The sequence below is a fragment of the Scardinius erythrophthalmus genome (genome assembly GCF_964197995.2).
Source record: "Scardinius erythrophthalmus genome assembly, chromosome: 3".
NCBI classification, from domain to species: domain Eukaryota; kingdom Metazoa; phylum Chordata; class Actinopteri; order Cypriniformes; family Leuciscidae; genus Scardinius; species Scardinius erythrophthalmus.
Window position 1 is genome coordinate 11,870,989 of NC_138223.1, and position 22,675 is coordinate 11,893,663.

Sequence of the window (22,675 nt, forward strand, 5' to 3'; positions counted from 1 at the left end):
AGCTGTCCACTGGGTGTATAAAACGCAAAACCTCGCATCCTAAAGCACTCCGTAATAGGCTACAGAATCATACTTACAGGTTGTGATCCTTTACATGTTGAGGCGCAAGAAGGCCCAAATAATGAGGGTACTGTCCCATCTTTAATAAATAAACGTTTTGCAAATCCCGCATTGACCTCGGCAAGATTTGAAAAGCAGTCGTCAGTAAAATGACGGGAACACAACAAAAGGTTGGAGTTAAACTGCTGTGGTATCATTGTAAAAATGAATTTCAACCACTGACTCTTCACATCCTCATCCTTTGGAAGTCCATGCAATGTGGATTTGCTTTCGCAGCGCAGAAAACAGCGTCTTCTCGACATGTCGACAACACGAACCAACAACTCTCCCAGCCACAACTACAAGCAGTTCACGATAGCTTCCTTCTTTTGGGAGACATTTGCCGTGCACTTTTACACATTGAAGACCTTAGAGAGGCACGTCAAATGCAAATGAGCTGCTGCTGCTGCTCCCCACCCCCTTTCACTCACTGTTCAACAGCAGCTCTATGAACAAGAGTCGGACACTGAAGAAGGAAAACTAATGCTACACAAAGACGTTTCTGCATGCTTAGTTGACGCATTTGTGTAGTTATTGTACAGTTTTTCCCACAGCCGTTTAGCAACACACACTAAAAACTGCAATCCCAGCTAACACATGACATGTGCTATAACGAGACATGATCATGTAGTATTACTTTTTGGGAGGTTATATTGCATCATGCTCATTTATTAATTATTGCAATCAGAAAGACGATGTGGACAGGTAAACAAAATCTCAATACTTACGTATTGTGGACGTGCAGTTGGATTACGGACGGTTGGTATTGATCCATCCTTAATTAATAACTTTAAAGCAAATCCTGCCTTGTACTGACCCTCGTTTACAAAGCAGTCTGATGTAAAATGGTTAGCACAAACATATACGTATTTACCTACTTTTTCGGGCGCATTCCCTTTAAAAATAAAACTAACCCACCGCATCTTCAGTGGCACAGATGCCGGAAGTAAATGAACACTCTTGTGCTCATTCCTACAGTCAACTACAGAACATCTACCACGTTGCTGGGACATTTTTGTCGTAGCATTAGCTGCTCTAGCGAGGAGATAAACATTGGGTATGGGGCATATGTGTAGGGGCAAAAACTTTAGATATATAACAAGAAGTGCGCTTTTTCTTCTTGATTTGTGGCGGTTCGCTACAACACCAAGTACATTGCCGCCACCTATCGCTCGACTGGACCATTACACTCAAGTCCTTGTGCATACATTGCATCACGGCTTATTCAGCCCCCATGCATGATTTAATATCTAATTTCGCAAAGATTCTCAAATTATTTGTTCGAAGCAGTTATAAGATCCATTCTGAAATATAAAACAAAATTTATTTTGAACACTTATTAATCATACTTACAGGTTGTGATTCAGAGAAGCAAGGTGGTCCAAATAAACTAGGCACTGCCCCATCTTTAATGGACAAGCGTTTAATAAATCCTGCGTTAAACTCGCCGAGATTTAGAAAGCAGTCGTCAGTAAAGTGCCGGGAACACAACACATGGTTGGGACTATACTGTTGTGGTATAGTTTTAAAAATGAATTCTAACCACTGACTCTTCACATCCTCATCCTTTGGAAGTCCATGCAAAGTGGATTTGCTTTCGCAGCGCAGAAAACAGCGTCTTCTCGACATGTCGACAACACGAACCAACAACTCTCCCAGCCACAACTACAAGCAGTTCACGATAGATAGCTTCCTTCTTTTGGGAGACATTGTCGTGCACTTTTACAAAACACTTTTTCACACAACACAGCGTCTTCTTGACATTATGTAAAACACACAGCTGCACGTGTTTGAGGGCCAGTCAAAAGTGTGTGTTGTTCCCGAGCAGCCAATAAAGATCATAGTCGGGCATTATGCAAATGTGTTACCGCGTTACTCATGCAGGTCACGGAAGTGAGACTGTCTGGAATTAATCATTTATTATTTTTTTTGTGTGCGTGTCATTTGCAACCACCAACTGTACCTTTATATTACTGTGTTGTAATGAATTTAATCCCTGAATAACCTCTATTATCATGTCCTCCTGTCTTGTGTCTGACTTCTTATCTTTAAAGGAGAACTCCGGACAATTTTAACATTGAGCTAATTTTTTTTTTGTAAATTTGGAGTGCTGTCAGTACAGAGAATATAACAACGACAAAAATCGGTGTTGCCTACACCGTGTTATCCTCTTTTTAAAATTTGCACCCTGTTGACTTAAATGGGGCCAGTTTTAAACCTGCTTTTAGCCTCTTCAAAGGGGAACTCTGGTCAATTTTAACATTGAGCTCATTTTTTTGTACATTTGGAGTGCTGTCAATACAGAGAACAACGACAAAAATCGGTGTTGCCTACACCGAGTTATTCTATTTTAAAAATTTGCACCCTGTTGACTTCAATGGGGCAAGTACTAAACCTGCTTTTAGGCTCTTAACATCCTTGATGTGTCATTACAAGTGCACAGAAAATGTGAGTGATTCCTTCTGAGTGAACACGAGTGGATCTGAGCCTAAAAGCAGGTTTAGTACTTGCCCCATTGAAGTCAACAGGGTGCAAATTTTAAAAATAGAATAACTCTGTGTAGGCAACACCAATTTTTGTCGTTGTTCTCTGTATTGACAGCACTCCAAATGTACAATAAAATGAGCTCAATGTTAAAATTGACCGGAGTTCTCCTTTAACATCCTTGATGTGTCATTACAAGTGCCCAGCCATGTGAGTGATTCCTTCAGACTGAACACGGTGAATCTGACTGCAGTAGATGTGAAAGATATGAATAAAAGTGATGTTAATTCAGCCAGCGCACATCATAGACTGTAAAAAATATGGACAAAGCGTCTGTGACGTCACCCATAGACTTTCTGAAGAACGGTTTTGAAGCCGTTTATGGGGGGTATGGGTGGCGCCATCTTGGAAAATCCTAACCCCGCCCACCTTCTGGCCAATCCATATATGGGTAAAGGACGCAGCGCGTGTCACTCAGCTCGCTCTGCTACTCCGGTTATCTTCTGTATATTTTAGGCAATGAAATATGTCATAAAACACCATACTAACTCTTTTCGTTTTCATTTAAAGAAATCTTAAACATTATAGCCACACAAATGTGGTTCAGGCAATGCGTATTGATTATATTCACTGCATATAACGCTTGCCTATTTATAAAAAAACAAAATATAAAACACAAACCTACCTCTTTTCGTTTTAAATATAATATAAAAATATTTAGCCTAACATTTTAATATGGTCCAGGCAATATGTGCATTTGTACTAAACAACAGATGTTGCAGTAAACAACATTACAGATCATCTTCCTTGAAAAATTTAAAATGACAAAACTCAACCCAGTCTCTTTTTGTTAAATTTCAGTTTTATCAATATTAGCTATTATAAAAGTATAATAAGTAAAATGTACAAGAAGATATACAAATAAAGCAAACAATTCAGTCAAACATACAAAGTCAGCGCTCTAGTCTAACCATACAACGGTAAAGTTAAATACTTATAAAGTTATGAAACTTCCCCTCAGCCAAAACGATTGGCCAGGGAACACATTATAGATTCACCAGACCCAAAATCGCCCATTAGATATAGCCTACACAAGACGAAATATATCTCATATTTAACCACTACAGAGACGCCAGAGTCAGCGGCAAACGTCAGAACGACTAGCCGAGGACAGGCTGTTCCAGGCGGGGTACATGAGCGCCGCTTCTTATGTTGTCATTCTCCTTGGCGCGCTGCCTTATCAGCTGTCAATCAAAGTTAACCACGCCCTTATTTGTCATACATTTTATATCTAAATACGATCTAAACTAACGAGTTAGAAAAAAATTCACCCCCTCACAGTTGTCAGGCACTCGGAACCTATCGAAAAATACAATAAAAGTCCATGGGCTCTAGTGTTGTCACGATACCAAAATTATTGTTTCGATACCGATACCAAGTCAAGTATTGCGATTTCGATACTTTTTCGATACTTTTCCTGAAAAGGGAGAAACACTCTCAAATATCATTGCTGTGCTTTATTTTAAAACCAGGACAATATTCTAATCATGTCACTAATAAATGAACATATGAACAGCAGATATATTAAACATTTGAACAAAATATGAAATATCAAAATATAAAAAATAAATTAGAGCAATGACATTCAAGGTAAAAAAAATTAAAATAATTAGCAGCATCATCTCATTTATCATAAAAAACATAAGAGTTACCAGTAATAACTTTATCTTGATTCTGAACTTTGAATAAAAATATGAACAGCGATTATATTAAACAATGTTTAATATTGGTAACATATGATAAGCCTCATTGGTGATATATTTGACACATGGGGATAGAGTTGTGGAATGCCTATACTTCATGTTAAACATAAATATATAGCAGAAAGACAACGTCGGCATGTTGATGGCAAAACAGGCTACAGAATATTTCGTTCTGTATTGCGAGGTGCAATATTTGAAAATCGATAATTTTTTTTACATTACATTTATATTGTATTTATGTCAAAACCTAGACTTTTTTAAACATCAAAATGTCATTTATTAATATGTATTCCGTGTCAAAATGACAGAAACATCTTCTCCTATTCTATTTTGCCTGGAAACGCTTCCAACACGCTTGCGTGTCGTGTGAAAAATAGGCGTCGGTTCTATTTTTAGCATGCACGCGTTTTCCGCGCGCGCTCGAGCTGCGCCTGAGTAGGCAGTTAACATGGGAGCCGAAATAAAAACGGACACGCCACGCAGCCAGTGTGTCGCCGGCCTTACAAATCTGGAACGCGGTCATTCTTAGAAGTATCGATACTAATAAATTTAGGAATCGTGACGTTTTTAATTTCCGATTTACTTTTGAAGTAGCAGTGCACCGTGCAACAGAGCAAGGTAGGCAAAGTACTTCCATATGTCACTCCTCGCGTCATCTTTTCTACGAGTCGTGGAACACTTGTGCTCGCACATGCAGCCATCTCGCTGTAGTGTTTTGTCACATGACACTGACAGCGGCAGCGTCTTTGCTGCGTGCGTCAGGAAAAAAACCACAGACGTCCATAGGGAGGTTTTTTTTTTTTTTTAAAGTATCGATACTGATAAATTTAGGTATCGTGACGTTTTTAATTTCCGAGTATCGCGATACTTTTGAAGTATCGGTACACCGTGCAACACTAATGGGCTCAACCTGTAAAAACATGAATTTATGCTGTGAAAACGGACATTTTAACATGGGGTCTATGGACATTTGCTCCCCTTTGGGACCTCCCTCTAGCGGATGTTCGATGTATTGCAGTTTTTCGCACTTCCGGGTAGCCTTCATTTTTCAGATTAGAATGTTGCCGCTTGGCGCATATACCTGTATTTACTTCCTGTTTTCGGTCGAAGTCCACAGTAGTCGATTGTCGAGTTCACGCGCATGATCATACAGTAGCAGTTTTAACATTAAGCAACAGTGGAGACTCAGACTGTCAGCTGTCAGCCGATGATGGTGCTGTGTGGTGTTCTGAGAATATCAGCTCAAATGGATAGTTCATCCGAATCCGATGTTGAACACACAGAGGAGTTTTTTGAGTTTGATGATCGTGGTTATCTGTTCGAACCTGAATATACGGACGAAGAGTTATTGGCACAAGATGTCGAGAGAACGGCACAAACAGAGGATGCTGCTTCAAGTGCATTGTGTGCGGGGACATGGTGGTGCTCCTGTGGATACTGTATAGCAATGACCACCGGGGAAGAAAGCCTCTGCTGTAAGGAATGGGATCTCAAAGAGCTGGTAAGTCCCGCCCCTTCCGCTAACCCCACTGGACCTCTAGGTTGAAAAATCGTCAATGCAAGTGAATGTGAGAAAATAATTATTTTCTGGTCCCGTTTGAATTGTGCCATAAATGTGAACATATGTTGACTGTGAATTTTTTCATATAATTTTTCGTGTGAAGAATGCTACAATTTAGCGGGTAGAAGTTTGATACGGTTAGACTTTGTGTGAGAGCACTTTGTGGACTACAACTCTTCGCTGCTTTCGACGTGTTTGATACAGGAATCTGAAGAAAGAACAGCCCATTTGGTTTGAATGGCGACATTTGGGTACAAAACACACAGGCATCTCGATCTGTCTCCATAGATTATCGCAGCATTAGCACCGTGATTTGACAAGTGGAGCAAAAATGTGTTATGGGGTGACGTCACATAGGCGTCATGTAGTCTTTCTCGTTATGTCTTTTCCACAACTGCTAGCCAAAGAATCATACCATATACTGTCAAAATCGTAACATGAAAAATTATATAAAAAACTCACAGACAACATATGTTTACATTCATGGCACAATTCAAACGGGACCAGAAAATAATTATTTTCTCATTCACTTGCATTGACGATTTTTCAACCTAGAGGTCCACTTGGGGTTTTACGGATGGGCGGGACTTACCAGCTCTATACAGCCTGGTCTGGATGGGTCCCCAGATAACGGACGTGGTTTCGCCCATACAGAGAGGTTTCCCCATCTGATCTACAAGGATGTTCTTGAAGCTTTTTTTTGTCCCGAAAGTAAATAGGAAGAAGCAACCTAAACCGGACGGACCTGATGGCCAGCTGTCTAACGAGTGAGTACAACAGGCTTTCCTGAGTCTGTCCTAGCTTTGGTCAAATTTATTTATTTACTATTTTTTTTTTTTTTTTTTTTTTTGATAAATAGACGCACCACTTTGTCAGTAAACTGACCAAATTTCGCCCTTCCTCACCTCCAGCCAATGCAGACTCGTGGCCTACCGGGTGATTCTAGAGCGGGTTCTGAGAGGAGAGCGCCTTGGCCGTGGCATCAGAATAGCATTGCCTACAGTAGCTGTGTTGTAGCAGCAATCAGACAAGAGTACCACTCCCCCACTGGAATTTACACGGGATTCAAAGAGGCAGAGGAAATCTGAGTCTAATATTATGATTTCTAGTAATACTTCGTGTATTGTCATTACTAGGCATAAACAAAGCAATTGCACCGTTCTATTTTGAAAAACATTGAAAGATGTGCTAAGTGCAGTGGCAGGATGATCCTTTTATTCATAACATAATATAAATAACATTCTATTAACAATATAGGAAAATGTTTGTCAAAGCAAATTCTCATTTTAAAAAGTAAAAAAAAAAAAAAAAAAAAAAAAAAAAGAAACAACTTACTGTTTGTTGCCATAAAGGAGTTCGTACAAGATATATGCCAGATAATGAAGGATTTGTACGTCGTTGTTGGATTGTTGTCTGTGGACTTGAAATAACTATTTTGGGAGTTGAATGTGGCACTGCAGCTAATTCTTTCTCTATGTCACTGGATGTTTCCCCCTAAATAAGTAAGAAGGAAAAAGAACATTTTTGTCAGACTCAATGGCCAAAACAAAAACACTGAGGATGCACTTGTCTATCATAGAGTTACAACATTTAGCAGCTAGAGGTGTTTTGTTTTTCACCAACACCGCGAAACATTTCTTCACAGGAAATGAAAAAAAAGCTGAGAGTAAGTTAATATTTCAGCCGTATAAAGTAAAAATCATAAAGCCTTTACCTCCAATTTGTCTGCCGCTGGTTTTTTAGCTTTTGGAAAAGCATTTGGCTTCAGATACCGGGACTTGACGCTCTTTTCGGTGAAGTCGTCCTCATCAAAATGTTCGCTGCAAACACGGTAATCTCTTTCACGTATTGTTTTCAAGGGAGTTTGCACATCAAGCTGAAGTGCAACCAACCACAACTTCAGAATCTCCCGGTTGCGGAGGGGTAGACGGTGAAAGCTCAAGCACAAATATCTCTTCATTCGATTACTGCAATTTGGAAAGGCACAAACTCGAACCATTTTCTCATATTCCTCCTAATCTAACTAGCTACAAAATCCATCCATCAGATCTGATATTCTCAGAACACCACACAGCACGGTCAGTCTGAGTCTCCACTGTTGCTTAGTTACCTATGATCACGCACGTGAACTCGACAATCGACTACTGTGGACTTCTTCTTCTTCTTAATCGTTTTTAGCGGTTGGCAAACCAGCTGAAAGGTGCTTTACCGCCACCCGCTGAACTGGAGTGTGGAACAAAAGTCTAACTGAGAAAGATAACGAAAAAAAATAAATAAATAAAAAATCCTATTTTATTATCTTTATATTCGTTCTAGTATTCCTATTTCTTTTAGATATGAAATCAACTGTATGTGTGTTTCCCTTAGTGCTTTCCCAAGTATATTTTCCAAAATAAATTTATTATAATATAAATTATAAATTTTTAATATTATTCTCTTATTTTCATATGCATGACCTTCTATTATTACATGTTTTACTGTTTCAGGTTGATTACAATGTGTACATAAACCATTTATGTGTTTACCTATTAAATGCAGAGTTTTATTGAGTCCCGAATGCCCTATTCTGAGACGAGTAATAACTGTATCCTCCCTCTGATTTTTACCCATTTCTCTTCCTTCACCGACTTTGCTTTGAATATTATAAAACTGTCTTCCTGTATCATTAATATCCCAGTATTCCTGCCATATATTTTGTGCATGTACCTTTATGATAGTCTTGGCTTCAGCTTTACTTAATTTAATCTGAATATCTATCGTTTGAGATTTGAGAGATTGTTTTGCTAAAATATCTACCTCTTCATTTCCTTTCACACCTACATGTGCAGGAACCCAGACAAATCATACATTCTTACCATTATTATGTAATCTAAAGATAATTTGCTATATTTCATTTAATATGTCAAGTCTACATGATTTTACTGTGGAATTCGACCGAAAACAGGAAGTAAATACAGGTATAGAGCTGGTAAGTCCCGCCCCTTCCGCTAACCCCGCTGGACCTCTAGGTTGAAAAATCGTGTGTGTGTAACGTGTGCAAAGTGAATGTGAGAAAATAATTATTTATTTGCAGCATTAGCACCGTGATTTGACAAGTGGAGGGACAATGTGTTATGGGGTGACGTCACATAGGCGACATAGTCTTTCTCGTTATGTCTTTTCCACAACTGCTAGCCAAAGAATCATACAATATACTGTGTTCACTCAGAAGGAATCACTCACATGGCTGTGCACTTGTAATGACACATCAAGGATGTTAAGAGGCTAAAAGCAGGTTTAAAACTGGCCCCATTTAAGTCAACAGGGTGCAAATTTTAAAAAGAGGATAACACGGTGTAGGCAACACCGATTTTTGTCGTTGTTCTCTGTACTGACAGCACTCCAAATGTACAAAAAAATGAGCTCAATGTTAAAATTGACCGGAGTTCTCCTTTAAGACTGATCTTTCAGCTAAACTAGAATCTTAATCTGCCCTGTCAATCATCTTTAACAGTTAACATTTACCACATTTCATTTAATTTCCTATTGTTTACATATTCATCATGCTGTCATGAACAATGCATAGCCTATTCCTTTACAATGAGGTGTGATTCCATCAAGACAAATTCTACGAACATTTCCTTTGCTAATGTATAACAGGCTTCATTACTTTGGTGAAATTGAAATATTTACAACATGTAACAGACAAAGTACATTTGACATGGAAACTCACGGATTTGTGTTGCGATAATATTGTCAGGTCCAATATAGTTGGCACGGCATGCTGTTTTATTAAAAGTCTCTTTGCAAAGCCTATGTCAAACTGTGCCTTGTTTATAAAAGACTCCACTGTAAAATGTAAAGAACAAATAAAAAGTGTCTTACTGACATGATCCAGCACTTCATTGAAAATAAATAAACAGCCACTCTTTCCTTAGGTTGGGATTATTAGGAAGGCAATGCAAAGACTGTTCTTTGACAAACTGGAACTGCACAATAACGTCTCCACCTAACAGGCATCTCAGTCTTTACTCCAATGACCCTGTGTTTGTCGTTTCTTCAGCAAGAACCTGCGGCCCATGGGTGTTTAAAGTAAAAAAAAAATAATAAAAAAAATAATTTAACCATATTGTTTAACAAAAAGCTATTTTTAGACAAGGAAGTGAGTTCTTTAAGGCTGTGTACACTGTATTTAAATGCATGTGCCCAAAATGTCAAAAGACCTAGGCTATAGAAAAACTTAATGTAATTTACTCTTCACTCCATTACTCAGATCCTTGTTTCACTCAAACCGTCGACTCTCAAATGCTGGGAGAGAGCTGGTACTCGAGAACCGCTCGGCCCGATTCGTGAATCAGATGCAGACTGGTTTTGTGAAGGTCCGACTCAAAAGACCAATTTGTTCCCAAACCGAACATAAACCATTTCGTATCATATAGATAGGCCTACATACCATAAATTAGTGCTAAGCGGTTTAGAAACACTGTGAATTATTTATTTCAAACCAGTGATTCGGAGCCTGTATAAAACTGCCAAAGTCATGTGATTTCAGAAAAAGAGGCTTTGTTACATCATAACTGTTTTGAAATTTCATAGGTTCGCTGCCTGGGGCGATCTCTGACTGTAAAAGTTGTGAACCCATGAGCCAGTGTCAGCAATAAGCCCCCCGAGATCAGGTAAAAATCATATTTATATATTTGTATAACCAAGCTCTCCATAAAACAAAAGAAGTAAGCCACTACAATTTAATAAAAACACATTCAAAAAGACTAATTTTAATGATTGCTTCCACACTAAAATAAAAAATAACACACAGTAGGTTAAACCAGGCACCCAAGGAGCAAAATCCTCAGCCCAGATTTGTACAATTATAAGCATATTCTCAGCCTCACACTTTCTGCAAATATTTACATTAGTATTTACACCTGTAAATACAGGGCCATTTACCCAACACGTTTTCAACTAAAAACGGAAAATGCATGCGTTTGCCTGTATATTTAGGCTACCTACACGACAACGTCTTTCACAATGTCATTTTGCAGGTTTTCAGTGCCTCTTGCCCTTAGTCCAGCACAAAGGACATAAGAGAGAAAAAAGACAAAGACATAAATGGATCAAATCCAAAATGGGTATTTAAAAAAAAAAGAAAAAAATCCTTATCTGATCCTTACTGGAGAAGCAACCCAAACAGAGAGGAATTGGTTTAAATATTGTGACAGCACACACATGTAATACACAACATGTAATATATTTCTTAGATTTGTCGACCATGTAAGAAAAAAAATCAAAAAAAAAAAAATCACATTTTCCATAAAATTTTTCTGTTAAAAAAATCCTTAGTTGTGATTTTTGTGGGCCTGAAAAAGCAAACTTTTAAAAACGTTCAAAGTGCAAGTGTCTGATTCTGATACCGTTATTGTCTCAGTGTAAACTACAAAAACACGAATACTGCGTATTACTTGTTCAGTCTATAGATTTTCTTTACAAAGTCACCTCGCCAACAGTAGGCCTATGGCCTGGCATGCATACAGCGTTTTTAATCGGTTTTGTGGATCTGTGTGAACGGGATTGTTTTCACAACTTGTCTTCTGTATGTGACATCAGCATCACAGCAGAAGACTAAATGGATGCAGAGAAGAACAGATACATTCTCAGCTCTGTCCACTGATCTGCTCTGCTCCAAAACTGGTTTCATAAGCATCCACAATTTTCACTCCAATACCTCCTACCATACTCTCCCTTGAGGACATTTGTTGTAATTTTCAGTGCAAAATGCAACCTTTGGAAATGCATGGATGTATTGACAGATTTCACAATGTGGAGAGAAAAAAATAATTGCATCACTGTTCTATACATAGTTCCTACATGACGTCACAACATACGGGCATTTGCCGACCCGGTGCCATTTCTGTGGGCAGAACATTAGAAGAAGAAGCTGAAACGAGTTAATTTGGTGATAAAAAGTGAAAATGGTCATCTCCTGCTGGGTCAATGGATGTTCAAATCGTGCCGGAGGTTCAGTTAAATTGGGATTTTACAGTATACCCGTCATTAGACTTCATGAATGTGAGAAAACTAAGCTTTTGTCAGAACAACGACGGAGGTTATGGCTGTCGAGGATAAACTGGAAAGAAACTCCCTCAAAACAATTTGCTCAGATCACTTTGTGTCAGGTGCACAATGTTGTGTTTTATTGCGAGTGTACACAAATATAAGTTAACACTTTGCAGTTTGAATTATGTCCTGTATGAACAAAATGACAAGGTATTAAAAACATACAAAAACAACATTGTTTCCACTGTTCGATCGCGCCCGCGCCTCTCTCTCACTCACACACACACACACACACACACAGACAGACAGTCAGCGTTAGCGCATACGGATCCACACCATTTATGACTGAAATTTTCGCATTGTACTTCTCTCTGTCTTGTGTTAATAGAGTCTCTTTATAATCTCTGTCACTTTGTCTCTTCATGATTTTCGTAACATTATAAACAGAAAGAAATATTCGAAATTTGCTTGTAAAACTTTGTAAACACCATAGATAGTAGGTAAACAGCAGCTTATGCCATCAAAGATGGCGTCTCCAGGGAGGTCACGTGACATTATTTGGACTGTGGGAATTATGTATACTGTTCTTGTGTGTTGTGTTTGGTCAATATATTCATGTATTTTACTCTATGTCTTTAAAAAAAAAAATCTAAATCAAAGCCTCGCTATATAATTAGAAAAGTAGAAATGTTACATGTGTTTAAGATTGAGCACAGCAGTGTGTAAATGGTTAAAACAATCAGATTGTATGAACCATGTGTTTGCCGGTGTCAAAATGTGGTTTTGTTAAATTAATGTACAGTTTAGAAGTGTTTCGCAAAAGATGTGTGTTCTGCTTGTGTGCGGATGTTTGAAATGTGTGCCATGTTTTGACAAAATGAACCTTGTTTTTAAAAAAACTTAAGTATTTAATATTATATTTAATGGTATAATCAGATTATTTGTTTATTTCACTTAATAGATTAAACCTTCAATAAAACATACAGTTGGTTTGTCAAAGGTGTTTTATGCATGTTTGGCTGAATTTTCACCTCATTTTGATCAGCAGGGGTCACCAGCTTGTGGTGGTTCAAACACTTCGAAACAGAGAATCTTTTTGCGAAACAATTGGTTCAAATTGATTCAAAGCTCCGAAAAGCTTCGTTTCTCCCATCACTGCAAATAAATATTACATATGCGTATATGGCCAATGGAATTTGATATGGCACATCAGAATTACATTTGTTACTTACAGGATGCCGGACTGAAATCGAAAGTCTTGCAGCAAGTCAGTTTTTCGACAGCAACAGCATGTTTGTAAACCTCATGGACATTTACTCTTCAAATACTTATATGTATCGTTCACATTAAGGATTCTGACGCAGCAGAGCAATTTTGAGTTGTGTTTATGAATTGCCTATAGAGTTTAGCGCCAACCCCTAATTAAACACACGAGAATCAGCTAATAAAGAGGTTTGTTTGACTGGAAGCGACTTGAAGCAAAAAAAAACAAAAAACATTGCAAATATTTTATTGAAAGTAAAATCCAACCAATGCAATTATCTAATCATCTTATAAGATTTAATATCTGTATGTGTCTTTTAGCCATTTTCAGGGCTTGTTTTGTTTGTTCCATGGATGGATCAGCTAAATAGGCCAAAACGATACTCTTAACTAGTATTATTCCTTTTAAAGGTCCTAAGACATGCTGCTTTTTGGATGCTTTTATATATGCCTTAATGGTCCCCTAATACTGTATCTGAAGTCTCTTTCCCGAAATTCAGCCTTGGTGCAGAATTACAGCCACTACGAGCCAGTCCCACAATGAGCTTTCCTTAGCACGTGCCATTTTTGTGTCTGTAGCTTTAAATGCTAATGAGGAGGAGAGAGGCGGGGCAAGGTGGAGGGTGGGGGTGTGGCCTTGACCAGCTTGCGGCCACGGTACCATGCGCTAATGTTTACATTGGATGTATTGCAAAGGCTCATAGACATGCAGTCGTTCAAGTTTGACCCAGAATCTGATCTGGATACAGAAGCACCGGAAGAAGTTTACAACTCAGCGGCTACAGCTGGACGTCTCCGAATGGTTAGTTTAAAATATTGTGACTGGACTTTACCATGTACTTTAGTTGGTTTGTTTATGTATGATGTTACAGTTATTATCATGTAGCTAATGCTAGCCTACATTTTTGGCTTAATGTTGTTCTGATTTGCTATCCTTATAAAGCCATATTAACATCTATATCTAAATCAATACCCTGGTTTGCAGAGGCACACACATAGTCATTTCAATGAGGGGAAATGCGGACACCGCGCGCGCCGTAACACCAACAACAGAACGGTTATCCAAATAACAAAGAAGTGTACACACTCGCACTACAGTGTGTGTATTCACACACATACTTGATGCAATCTATCTACCTTTACATTAGCAACAGCAACTGGGCTGTTAGCTGCAGAGCTAATGTTACAGCCACATTCTAAGGGTAACAAGCTAGGTAACCATATAACGTTACAGTAAAGCAACAAAATTATATAGTGTTTGTTGACTTACTTGTCCGAGGTTTGTAGCTGAGCCAAGGAGAGTTGGTACTGATCCAGACTTTATTTTCAGACGTTCAGCCAGGCCAGCTTTGTATTGGCCCAAGTTGAGGAAACAGTCTTTGGTGAAATGTTTGGCGCAGACATACAAAACCTTGGGAAGTTGTGTCGGTGCATTTCCAGAGAAAATAAACTTTACCCACTGGTTCTTCAGATGCTCAGATGAAGGAGCTAAAAAAAGACTTTTGTATTCATTTGTAGGCCTACATCCAAACACTGAGCAACTGCCGTGCCTCGCTCGTTTGCAAGCCATGATGCGTCTCTCACTGCGGTCAAGCCAGCCGCGGTTTGAAAATACACGGTCAAGCCAGCCGCCAAAAAAAGAAAATCGTGTGCGCCTATTACTGTGAATACGGTAATTTCAGTAACAGCAGAGAGAACGCGCTTTCAGAATTCAGAGCGCTTGAGTTGCCCAGATCTCTCTTTCTTTCTTTCTTTCTTTCTTTCTTTCTTTCTTTCTTTCTTTCTTTCTTTCTTTCTTTCTTTCTTTCTTTCTTTCTTTCTTTCTTTCTTTCTTTCTTTCTTTCTTTCTTTCTTTCTTTCTTTTTCTTCTCTATCTATCTATCTATCTATCTATCTATCTATCTATCTATCTATCTATCTATCTATCTATCTATCTATCTATATGTGAGAGACGATATAATAAGATGCCAAATTTCGAGAGTTTTTGTACTTTACTCTGTTATCCTTTTAAAGTCCACATGAAATCAAAATTGACCATATTTACTTTGTTTGCCTAAATTGATCGTTTTGTGGTGAACAATTCATCAATGCAAGTCAATCCACAAAAAAAAAAAAAATTCTGCTTCGTAATCCTAATCTAGAGTAAAACCCTGCCCTCTGTTCAATATTCCTTTTTCACTGGGAAATACGTCACAAAACTGGAGAAAAGTCGTTTGCAACTTCCGGTTCACGCAGACTTTAAGTTACACTCATGTTGTCTTTGCAAGTCGACTGAGCCCGGGTTCTCCCAAGGTTTTTTTTTTTTCTCCATTAGGTCACCTGATGGAGTTTTTCGGTTCCTTGCCACTGTTGCCTTTGGCTTGCTCAGTTGTGGATATTTAATTGAATTAATCAATCAACGATACCATTGATCAGCATTACCAAATGTGGACGTTCCACTAGAAACAAACATTGATGTATTGTTTTAATTTATTACTGTGAAGCTGCTTTGATACAACCTATGTTGTGAAAAGCGCTATATAAATAAACTTGACTTGACTTGACTTGACTTGTGTGATTCGTGTAGGGGGAGGATTCTGTGTGTGCGACTGCTTTTCTACATTTCGCATTTTTGTGTGTGGCACAAAGGCAAGGGTTTCTATTTCCAATTTGTTTTTGCAGCGTTGAGGATTGCCAATCACTGGCATCTCTATTGAAAGCAATGGCCAATCAGAGGTGTTTACTGTAAGTAAGTCAGAATCCACTCTGAACTAGATTTTGTTTAACCCAAGTTCACTGACTGCGTTCTACATGCTTGCAAATCCTTTCATTATAACACCAAAGCGTACACACAATGTAAATAAGAGATTCGTTGTGCAGTGTATAGTTAGATGCATTGATTATAACAGGAGTTTGAGCGTTCTTTGCTCACTTTCTGTATACAATCCATTCACAATTTAAAGAAAAGTTTTCTTTGTCATTCTTTCAAGAGGACCAACGTTCACATATAGTGCAAACACATTTAATTATGCGAGTGAAGCCGCTAAATTGTTCCGCGAGTCACTCCTGAAATTGCTATGATTGACAGTGATTTGATAACACGTCAAATTAAGCATAAAGGCCCAGGTCAGGATTAGGCCATAGTTCAATTAGGGCATTTAAATGGCTTTTATAAATGTGCATTAGAAAACATTACTGGTGTGCATCTTGAGACAATACAATGGCACTGGCATATTTTAAGATACATGCATTAAAGTCTGGGACTAACTTATTTGTAGTGTAAATTCAGACTAACAGACCTGCAACTGCAACATAGATGTGAAGGAATTAAAAAAATAAGTCTGTGTTGGCTGAATACATTAGTAGCTTCTATAGTTTAAGATAAAAACTTAAAGGGATAGTTCCCTTAAGCCATCCAAGGTGTATATGACTATCTTCTTTCAGACTAACACAATCTGAGAGTTATATTTAAAGCTTCCAAGCAAAAAAATGCATCCATGCATAATAATAAATAATCCATATGGCTTCAGTGGGTTAATAAAGGCTTTCTGAAGCGAAGCGATGGGTTTTTGTAAGAACAATATCCATATGTAATTTTTTTATAAGCTATAATAATTAGCTTCCGGCAGACGGCCGTACGCAACGATTTACGGTGAAAGAGTAAACCACTGACCAGACGCATGACATATTGACCAACACGAAAGTGCAGAGGATAGAGCAAAACAAAACACCGGTCACAATTTAGAAGTCTAAAATTAGAAATTTTAAAGAGAAATATCAGAGGATTTCGATATAAGAGAAGAGGAGCTTGAGTTTGTTGGACAGCATTATTTGTTTAAATCACAAGAGGCGTCTACGTTTACGATACTCCTACATCCTGTGTCATACACCACGTCAGGGGTTACTCTGCCGCAAGTCGACTTGCGCACTATGTGTACGGTCATCTGCTGGAAGCTAGTTATTATAGCTAATAACGTTTTAAATATGGAATTATTTCTTACACAAACGCTTCACTTCGCCTCAGAAGTCCCTTATTAACCCCCGGAGCCACGTGGGTTACTTTTATAATGGATGGATGCACTTTTATGGGCTTCAAATTTTGGGCTCCCATTCACTGCCGCTTGGATTAGCCAGGACATTTTTTGAAAATAACTCCAATTGTATTAGTCTGAAAGAAAAATGTTATATACACCTAGAGTGGCTTGCGGGTGAGTAAATCATGGGGTAATTTTCTATCCATTTAAAGCACTTTTAAAACAGTTTTAAAAAAAAAAATAATTAATCTGAAACTATATAAAGGTATTTAATGCAATATTTACTCATAATAATAATAATATAATTAGCCTTCAGAATAATAATAATAATAATAATTAGCATTAGTAATTAGCTTATTTAATTTCTTTGGAATTTTCAAGTAGTTAACTTATAAGTTAAAGTTAAGGTAAACTTTGAGACCTTTTTCACCCCTGATTTCACCCCTTACATACTTTTTTAAACTTTTTATTACTTGTTCAAATTCAAAAAGTGTACCTGCTCAAGAGAGTATGTGATTTTGGGTGCAGCCCTTCTCATCATCTTCTTCTTATAGGAGTACCGGCGAGTTGAGCATAAATAGGCGCATAATGCAATCTTCTGTGCTGTAGGTCTAACGTGTATAATACGGATGATTTCCTATGTCCAGACTGAAACGTTGACTCCTGTACTGAGAATGAGTTTAAATTCACCACATCCAGAATCAGCCTATTCTCTATGTAGTTGAATCCACCCGTGGTCAAATAGATATTGCACATAGATGCACAGTGATCATAAGAACCATTATTGTGCATCTATTAAAATGAAACATTTGTGGAAACCAAAGCCAGTTAATATGAAATCACACAATCTTCACTATGCATTCACAGCTATGACAAAGAACATGTGTGGGTTGGGGTCTTTGAAAAGACCCACCACTAATGCACAGGCTAAAGTCTAGAACACGCAAAGACAAGCAGAGTGACGAAAAAAGTGAAGTCCCGTTTGGACTTGATAATAGTCTTGAACTGTGCTCATACCAATCAAATTCGAGGAATAAATACTGTATATTAACTGACATTAATTATTTCTTTTATAGCAGAGAGTGCATTTTTATAGCAATGAAAACAATAAAAACACTGTTTTACGGCAGTAGAGCATAAACTGCAAGCTACACAAAACCACATACGCCTGCAATGGAAACATTTATGCTTGGTTAGAGATGAACTAGAAGATAATGAACTGTTCATCTCAGATAATGCATTCATGTGCATGCAGAGTGGTCGTTCTGAGCGAAAAGGTTGTGTGTTTCCTGTTTTGTTACGTTTTTCATTATTTTCTTTATAACTAATTAATCAAAGAATCTCATGAATTTGACTCTGGCACAGTGATTCTCAATCTGTTCACAATCTCCTTGTGCCCTATTATCTGGAACTACATGGCCTGAATTGTGTATGAGAATTTTGATATGCAAGGTCAGTTTACATTTTCACAACGAATGCTCTTCTGGAATAAATGTATGAAAAGTATTGCTTGATTCAGCCAAATTAGGAAACTGGTGACTGTTCTAATTTCAATCCAAACCTCTTCGTCTCAAGGTATTAAAACTTTCCTTTGACGTGAATAAATCAGATAAGATCTGATGTTTGTAAGACCCTCGCAGCGTCAGTTATTCGCAATCTCTCTCTGAGATGGAGAGGTCAAGAAATGCTTTCATCGTGCTTTTATGTAAGAAAGATTATACTATTTGTTTATATTTTATTTAGATTGCTTTTTTTTTTTTTTGCAATTTTAAATTCTTGATTATTTTGCTGTTTTACAGGTGTTGTTCTGTTCAGTCAGAACAGAATCTATGGAGCAGAAGTGGAGATGAAAGTCAGACCAGGAGACAACATCACTCTCTACTGTGATCGCTCTGTAACTATTGGTTCCCGCTTTGTATGGATAAGAAACTGCTCTCATGAAAATCAACCCTCTCTCGAAATAGATTTTACGAAATGGGGCCTGGATATATTTCAGCATTTCAACTTAATCTACAACCGCTCCAGTAATTCTCATGATCTACATATTACTAACATCAGTGCCTCTGATCTGGGAATGTATTACTGTGCAGAAGTAGAGAATAAGGTAAATTATGAAAAAGGTTTCTTCTCCTCATCTAAAATGTACTATTATGGAAACCGAACAACTCGTCTCTCTCTTGCAGGTAACAAAAAAACCCATATCTGTCAACTGTTAATTTATTATTATTATTATTATCATTATCTAAGTCTGTAGAACTTTCAATTTACTTTTCTCTTGAGTATATGAGTATGAGTTTAGAGTTTCCTGTAAAAATGATATGCTTATGTTTCTTTAAGAGTCAGTGTCTCCTCATGCTGAGCAGTTGATCATCACCTCCACACTTCCTCTAGACTGTGTTCTCTGCTGGACGCTGCTGTTCAGTGTGTGTCCGGTGTGTGTTCTCCTCTCCTCACTCCTGTCCTCCATGTGTGTGTACTGCCTCTGTCGGGCTCAAACTGCAGGTATCTTTTAACACTTTTTTTATGATTTTCCCCAATATAAAACCTAATTTCTTTGGTCAGAATTCAAAGCTGAAAACAAAATTTAAAGGAAGACATTTAAAAAAAAAAGGTTGTGACTCTTGTGTGGTATACAACAGTACAGTAAATACTCTATCAAAGTATTTTGATTTTGCATTTGTTCTGTCAGAAAATAATGTATCAAAGTTATCAAAGTTCAAAAGTTTTTTTTTTCCACTTTGTGTTGTTGAGCTTCTTCAATTTTAAAATTTAAAGTTTGTTATTGGCTTAATGTGAGCTTTTTGGGAAGGAACATGAAGCTGATTCTGATATGAAAGTTCTGTGTCACATATTTAATGATAATATAGGTTAATATAATATTTACATAATCAGAAATGACTAATTATAAAGAAAGCTGCATACAGCAGGAGCATTTATGTGTTTACACGATACTGACATTTTTATGTATAGCACGTTTTTATTTATTTGTTTATAATATTTTCTAACTACTGGCATATTTTCACACAATCTTTAGGTTCTGAGCAGAGTGCAGAGATACTCACAGCAAATTTGATTAAGGTATCTATTTTGTTTCAGTAATTAGTTTTAAGCTTTGCCATTTCAAAGACAATAGTTTAGTTTCATGTGCATCTCCAATTCATTTCAGGGGGATCCAGAGAAACATCAGTGTGAGACGAGTAAAACTGGAAAGATCTGCCTCCACACTGAAGTCTCTTATAGACTGCTGACATCTTCATATCCCTATGCCAAGATGTGATTCTCTTTGCTCAGTTTAAGAAATCTTGCTGCTTTCTATTGCTCTCTCTTTATACTCCACAACGTCAGCTATGATTTCTGAACTTGCTTTTTCTCAAGCATGCTTTCACCACATTTACATGCACACACACATGCAACAAACTTGCAGCACATTTTTATATACAAACACAATTATACACAACGCATTCACAATAATAATAAAAAATAATTATTTGCTATTAAAAACATCATTAATTTGATTTATTATATTGGAATGAACAAAATAATAATAATAATAAAACAGGCTTCAATTTTTTTTTTTTGTCAAAATGTCCTTCTGTGCCATTAAAAAAAATGCTAACTTTTAAAGTGAGTAACAGCAACTTAATGCAGATCTCAATTTGCCTTTAAGATCAGAATCATAATTAGCCTACTTTGTTTGTCATAGAAGGGACCACAAAAGTAGGACTTAACTTCACATACATTGTCCTCACACCTATGAAAAAAAATAGGCTACATTAACTTGGGTAAAATGGGCATCTTTTGTGCAACAAAATGTAGATCAACAGGATACTCAAATAGGTTTCCTGTGTGCATTTGTTTCCTGTGTGCATCTCACTCTTTCTCTCTTATTGTAGTACCAACCACAAATGTTTCCACTTGACCCTTTAAACAGCCATGCCTTAGTGTTGTTGTCTGTCAGTTATATGTTTCTGTTCAATGCATAATAACCACAAATATTTTTCTGTAGGCTGAAAATGTGATATATTATTATTTGAACTAAATCATTTTAGTGAACTGCAACAATAAAACAATTTTAAAAAATAAGTAAGCGAAGAGATGGTTGATATTGTTGTGCCTGATTATTTTATAATTTATTCCTTCATATTTTCATTTATAATTTTTTGTTTCTATATTAATTATTTCATGTTGTATACGCAATAAACAAAAAATGCAACATTTTTCGGTAGATAAAAATAAGTCAATAGAAGAGGAAATAATTATAAAAGGATATACCAAAGCTCCATCTAACTTAATCTGGTCTTTCAGGAGCACCCAAGTGTTTCTCCTTATTAAAATGTTTTAATAAATAAAGAGTCCACAAAGACATAATGATACATTTTTTTTTAAATGTTTTCAAAATGACAAAATATGCTTAAACACTCAATATAACTTCAGTCTAATAGCTAATAAAATCAATAGCCTAATAAAAGCTGTTTTTATTCTACAAGTTCATATATGGAAAGTGGGGAGAGTGGGTTTGCTGGATTATTTATTGAATATAATGAATAGTTTTTGTGTCTAATTGGTCCAGCTGTTACTGAGGATTGTTCTTGTCGCCTAGAAATTGTGACAGCTCCCGTTGATGAGTCACAGTAACGTTTGTGTTAGACTTTTTAAAAAGTTAAATATTAAACTGTCTGAAAACAAAACAGGGTTAAAAAAACTTTCTAAATATGTTCACCATGGTCCATTTCTGTATATAATAAAGATTATAAACTACATATAATCACATCTTGGTAAGAAATAAATCAACATTTGAACCGCTTTAAAGTGTTTATTATTATTTGGACTTAGGATGCAGCCTCTGAATTGAGACGCAGCAGCACACTTCAGAATCTCACCTGAAAAACAGGTCATCTCTTTTATGAGTACTATGAATTCGGACATACTACTTTTGTCACATAGGTTTTTTGTGTGTGTGTGTGTGTGTGTGTGTGTGTGTGTGTGTGCGCCTATTATAGTAGGGAAGTAAGTGATTTCTGATGCAGCCATAGTCTTTGTCATGTCTTGTGTGTTGTTTGTTCGAGACTCAGTTCACATTTATTTTAGTTTCACCTTGTTATAAGCTGCACTTTAATCCTCAACCCCTTGTTGTAATGTTAGAATGCAAAAAAATAAATAAAAATATTGTAAAATTGTACTTGTATATGTATATTAACTGATGTTATAGCGGAGGTTAAAATAACAAAATAACAATAAAAAATACAAAACTGTTTGATCACAATAGAGCATGTTCTGCTCTTAGCAACCTCTCTTGAAAAATACACAAAACCACATAGGCCTATATGCTATGGAAACATTTGTCTTGGTGAGTGATAAACAGAAAATACATTCATGCACTCATGTGCATTCAGAGTGATCTGAATGAAAAGGTTGTGGGTTTCCTGTTTTGTCATATTCTCTTTAGAAGACTAATCAAA

General features: G+C 37.0%; 2 protein-coding genes across 7 annotated transcripts in view; one reads left to right on the top strand and one right to left on the bottom strand.

Moving 5' to 3' along the window:
- Positions 1 to 14,793, bottom strand: part of LOC308688969 (piggyBac transposable element-derived protein 4-like) — a 26,921-nt gene extending 12,128 nt beyond the window's left edge. Inside the window, exons 1-2 of one of the 6 annotated variants that reach the window (XM_081362441.1) lie at positions 7,622 to 8,068; positions 7,243 to 7,401 (exon numbers count right to left, since the gene is read on the bottom strand). In XM_081362441.1, coding sequence (XP_081218567.1) covers positions 7,243 to 7,401; positions 7,622 to 7,906 — 444 coding nt within the window. In that variant the 5' untranslated portion in view covers positions 7,907 to 8,068. Of the gene's footprint in view, positions 1 to 77; positions 508 to 827; positions 1,216 to 7,242; positions 7,402 to 7,621; positions 8,069 to 14,473 lie in introns of those variants that run through there. The other 5 variants (XM_081362445.1, XM_081362442.1, XM_081362449.1 and 2 more) reach the window with 5 other exon arrangements.
- On the top strand, positions 13,817 to 21,290 carry LOC308688971 (uncharacterized protein). The gene is made up of 5 exons (XM_081362453.1): positions 13,817 to 14,005; positions 19,016 to 19,399; positions 19,554 to 19,718; positions 20,251 to 20,294; positions 20,383 to 21,290. Exons 2-5 carry the CDS (start codon positions 19,063 to 19,065, stop codon positions 20,491 to 20,493), a joined length of 657 nt encoding a protein of 218 aa, XP_081218579.1. The 5' UTR covers positions 13,817 to 14,005; positions 19,016 to 19,062; the 3' UTR covers positions 20,494 to 21,290.
- Positions 21,291 to 22,675: the final 1,385 nt, after the last annotated feature.